The sequence below is a fragment of the Carassius gibelio genome, chromosome A20 (assembly GCF_023724105.1).
Source record: "Carassius gibelio isolate Cgi1373 ecotype wild population from Czech Republic chromosome A20, carGib1.2-hapl.c, whole genome shotgun sequence".
NCBI classification, from domain to species: domain Eukaryota; kingdom Metazoa; phylum Chordata; class Actinopteri; order Cypriniformes; family Cyprinidae; genus Carassius; species Carassius gibelio.
This window is the reverse complement of record NC_068390.1, coordinates 26,178,482-26,183,594: the sequence shown is the minus strand read 5'-3', so window position 1 is coordinate 26,183,594 and position 5,113 is coordinate 26,178,482. Positions and strand designations below refer to the sequence as shown.

General features: G+C 41.5%; 1 protein-coding gene across 1 annotated transcript; it reads left to right on the top strand.

Moving 5' to 3' along the window:
* Positions 1-2,090: 2,090 nt before the first annotated feature.
* LOC127938048 (insulinoma-associated protein 1a-like) lies at positions 2,091-4,944 on the top strand. The gene has a single exon (XM_052534437.1). It carries the CDS (start codon positions 2,785-2,787, stop codon positions 3,985-3,987), a length of 1,203 nt encoding a protein of 400 aa, XP_052390397.1. The 5' UTR covers positions 2,091-2,784; the 3' UTR covers positions 3,988-4,944.
* Positions 4,945-5,113: the final 169 nt, after the last annotated feature.

The window sequence follows — 5,113 nt, the reverse complement described above, 5'->3', positions numbered from 1 at the left end:
GGGGTAACTGATTGACCACACTGGTGTATGAAGCACGTAAGATGAACATGCAAAGTAAGGTGTGTGTGTGTGTGTGTTGTCATTATTTGCTCACCCTCATATAGCCTCACACCTGAGTGAACTATGTCTTTAAATACAAATGTGACTTTTTAATATCCTTTTTATTTTTTTTATTTTTTTTATTTTTTTTAATTTAGAGAGAACTGGTCCTTGGCTCTTTATCATGACTGCTTCGCTGACTTTGAACAGGAAGTACGGCAAATCATGAACTCTGCCAAACTAGAGGTCAGTTTCCTGTACATCTACATCTCTGTTAGAAGCATTTGTTCTGTAAAAAGCCTTACCAGAACATCTTTTGATGTCAGATAAACGCATTTATGCAATTATTTAACATGGTTGAACATGTGTGTGTCATGCACCAATCCTTTTAATGCAATGTATTTCATGCATTTAGTTCTGGTGGGGCAGAAATACGACCAAAAATTTAATAAAATAAAACTGGTTCGTCTAAAATACATATAAAGTGAAATGAAATGAAAAAAAAAAATGCTTTCAAATCAGATTTCAGATGCACCAAATGTCTTTGTTCAAGTTTGGCAATATATTGTATGTGGAATAAAATAAAATACAAATAAATATAAAACCCTACACAGGTCTTGAGAATAATCAGAGTCCGATCAGTCAGTGAGTCTGAGTCTGGGTTATCTGAAGTACAACAGATACCATCCGACTATGTACGTCCGGCTGTAATCAATATCCATTTAATATTTAGAAGTTTTTATTCAGTACTTTATCTGTTTTATCATTTCTTTATTTCCAACATTTGCTGTGCCATATGTTTGGTGGGAAACACATTGTGGGGGTTGGGGCTCAAAGATCTTCACAGCAAATAAATAAAGCTTCTTGTTTTGTCAAATGCAAATGTTTGGTGTGTATTGGGTGCCAGTACATTTCAAATATCTGACTTTGCTCTCTTAAATACACCATGTATGCTGTCCAGTATTATATTATGTGATGTCTCCTCAGCGGTGGGGCAGATAAGAGCAGCAGAATGAGGGGAATCTGACCGGGTGTAAAGACGGAGCGCAGCAGCAGCTGTATGATAATGAATGTGGGGCAGAAAAATCACAGACGCATGATCCAACAGTCGCATGTCACATAGCTCATGTATTTTAGAATGTTTAGCACTGGTGAATAGTAATGTGAAATTAAAAATGAAAAAAAAAAATACAAAATTATAAAAATTAATTAAATGAAAAGAAACTTACACGTGAGATTTTAAATGCAACAAATGGCTTTGTCTAAGTCAGGCAAGCAAACCATCTTGCCTATTAAGTTCAAAGTTAATTGTGGAAATTAATTCAAATTTAACATAAACACAGGTTCCACCAAAATTCACATTGATAATAATAATAAATAATAATATTAATAATAACAATAAACTACATAGATTCTTCTAAAATGCACATCAAGTTTAATAAATAAATAAAGCTTATCAGACATCAGATATGTTTGTCAACGTTTGGCAGGTAAACCATCTTGCACATGAATCTAAAAGTTGGGTATTGGACATTTAATTATTAATAATAATATTATTATTATTATTATTATTATTATTATCTTTTTTATTTTTTATTTATATTTTTTAAATGCAATAAAAACCTACAAATTAATGTAAATTGCACATCGAGTGTAATAAAATAACAAAAGAAAATCATTTTTAGAACAGCTTACATCAGATGCAACAAATATGATGTTCAAATTAGGCAAGTAGCCCATCTGGCCCCCCAAATGCATCTTGTATTTGTAAATAAAATAAAATGAATGCAATACACATAAATGGTCATGAGTTATGAAACATAAATGCTCAGAGTTATGAAATCACGTGCAGCAAATGTGCTTGTCTGCAATTACAATAATGCCATTTTTGTGACATTCTCCAAACGATTCGAGGGAGATTACGAGAAATTCCGCTATGACGAGACCGTTGCATTGGAATGACATCATCACACACGAGCACAATTCTGCTGCTGCTGCTGATGATGATGATGATGGCACGAGCGAGTTTGCAGACAGGAATGAGTCCGTTTGAACAGAAGGATGATGTGCGTCTGTGGCTGCCGCTCGCGCAAGCGTGTCTTTTGTGATGCAAACAAGAGGAGCCTCTTTTATGAATTATGTATGCGCGCAATGAGTGATTAATACGTCCCGCATTCAACTGTCGCACATGTCCGGAGCCCGCGGGCGTCTGATTTATATATTTAATTAGACGCGAGACAAATATTACGCATGCAACGTGCAGGCCTTTTTGCAGCACGAACTGATTTAAGGACGTTTGGTTTAAAACTGCGCCGCTTTGCGCGCGTGAGCATTAACAACGGAACTTCTTTGTTGCCATTTCCCCCTTTTAATTTGAAATTCTGATGCTCTCAGAGCAAAGGAGCCCCTAAAAGGTTGCTGACAAAGGCAGGGCACGTGTGCATTGACGGAAAGCATCAAAGCGTGAAAAGAGGAGGAACCAGCGTGTGCCTAAAGCACCCTAATATAATAAACCTCAGGTACATCTGCCCGAGCAATATGCAGACCCTCCCATCTCCAAATCCATAGGGATTTCAGCTCCATCTGATTGGAGGAGGCAGCGAGGGGCGAGAACAATGTCATCATTCCTGCTTAAAAAGACTGCTGCTATGCCTCCGTGATGGAAAGATCACCGCACGCGTCCAAATATAGTACCAGGTGTGCCTCTGATTCCAACCCGTCTGAAGTGCCTTTCAGCTGGCGAAGATGCCGAGGGGATTTTTAGTCAAGAGAAATAAGAAAGCGACACCTGTTTCATACCGCGTACGCTCGGAGGAGGATGAGCAGGGCGCGTTTCCAAGCGCGCAGCAGGACGCGGAGGGCGCGCACCGCCCGGCGTCGCCGCGCACGGACTCGGTGCAGCCGGTGCAGTTCGGGAACCCAGAGGTTGTTTACCGATCCATGTACAGTCCGACCCGACCCGTGAGCAGAGAGCACGAGAGGGCGTGTTTGGAAAGGCGTTTCAATCTCAGCTCGCCCATTTCGGCGGAGTCATTCCCGGCGGCGCCCAACGGCTCCGATCAGGCGCCCTTCGCTCCAGTGGATCTTAAAATCGGCACCAGCAACAGCACCAGAACCGGCACCACATTAACCACCAAACGACCCGCATCAGACACGGAGCGCAAAGGCAAACCAGCATCCAAGAAAGCCAAAGCTATGCGGAAACTGCAGTTTGAGGACCAAGTCACCACTTCCCCGGTTCTGGGATTGAAGATCAAAGAAGGTCCGGTGGAGCAAAAACCCAGATCTCAGTGCACAGGCGACGACAAGCCGCTTGGAGAGTTCGTGTGTCAGCTGTGCAGAGAGGCATACGCCGATCCCTTCTCTCTAGCCCAACACAAATGCTCAAGAATCGTCCGGATCGAGTACAGATGCCCCGAATGCGACAAGCTCTTCAGCTGCCCGGCGAACTTGGCCTCGCACCGACGGTGGCACAAACCCAAAACAGCACCGCAGAACCCGGAGAGCAATAAAACCCCCGCGCCTCAAAAAGAGGAGACTTCCAGTGACAGAGACACTCCGAGTCCTGAACTTTCCGAATCCGGGTCCGAAGACGGGCTTTATGATTGCCAGCACTGTGGGAGGAAGTTCAAACGTCAGGCGTACCTGAAAAAGCACGTGATGGCGCAGCACAACGCGTGCGATAAATCCCAAAGCCAGGCGCCGCTCAATCTGAGCGCGTCCGAGTGTCACAGCCACCTGTGCCCGGTGTGCGGAGAAAACTTCCCCAGCAGAGTGAGCCAGGAGCGGCACATCCGTCTGCTGCACTCGGCGCAGATCTACCCCTGCAAATACTGCCCAGCCATGTTCTACAGCTCGCCTGGACTCACGAGACACATCAACAAATGCCACCCGTCGGAAAACAGGCAGGTGATCCTGCTTCAGATGCCTGTGCGTCCAGCCTGCTGAAGCAAAGCTGTGCCTTAAACCAGTGCTTCTCTACCCACCTCTCGGATAACTCAGGAGCCTTTGACCTCCAAACCGGGTCGGGAAGCACTGCATTAACCCACAGAATCGACCTGGACGAGCACCAGATGAGACTATTTTCAAATTTAAGGTAGTTGATCTACAACAGGTTAGACTGTTCGCTTATTTTTCTAGGATCTCCGCACAAGTGCTTTTAGCTTTTAGACCTAAGAATCCTAGAACATGCCTTGAATTCACAGGCTGTGCATACGTCTCCATCGTCTCTAGCTTTAATAGAGCTTGTGAATCTGTGGACTTTGACTGTAGCTTTCCAAACAACCTTCTGACAAGGGTTTCTCCCTTTAGTGTAGCCAGAAATGCCTTGAATTAGATCTTGACATGCTGTAAAACTGCCTTAATCATGTAAATGTTGGAGTGATTGCGGTTGCTGATAATAATTTTTATATTGTTGTTATTCTTCTTCTTGTGTGTGTATATGTTTGTGATTATTTATCTTATTATTATTTATTTATTTCAAATGTTTTATTTAAATTATTTGTCTGCCTATCATTTGTGATTGATTTGAAATTTGTCTCGACAGCCAAATGTTTCATTTATTGATCTAAAGATCGATCTCTGTCAATGCGGAAAGTCTGAAATTTACTTTGCATCAGATACAATCGTTTATTAATTTATTAATTTTTTTGTACATGTTTAGTGTTTGTGTTTCTGCAGTTCTGCTATCTGTCCAAAAATACTTATAATAATAATAATAATAATAATAATAATAATAAAGTCCAAAAACTCAAATGGGATCCACTCGTAATGTGACATTCCAGCAATCTGTTGTCATGTGGAAACCCAGACACTGTGAACAAAGAAATTCATCATCTTCATTGAAATGTGTCTAACTTGATTCTGTACCAAGATATGTCTGCACTTAATAAAAAACATCAACCTAAACAATCTGTTTGTCTGTGGCTAATTACATCCTGAGATTTCCTCTAACAGCAACAAACTCAAACTCATTATGAAAAGTCATTTAACAAGCTCTCAACACAAGACTGACCACAGTGCTGTTTTAAAACAGCAATGAAACTTTTTTTTTTTTTTTTTTTACTTTTTTTAA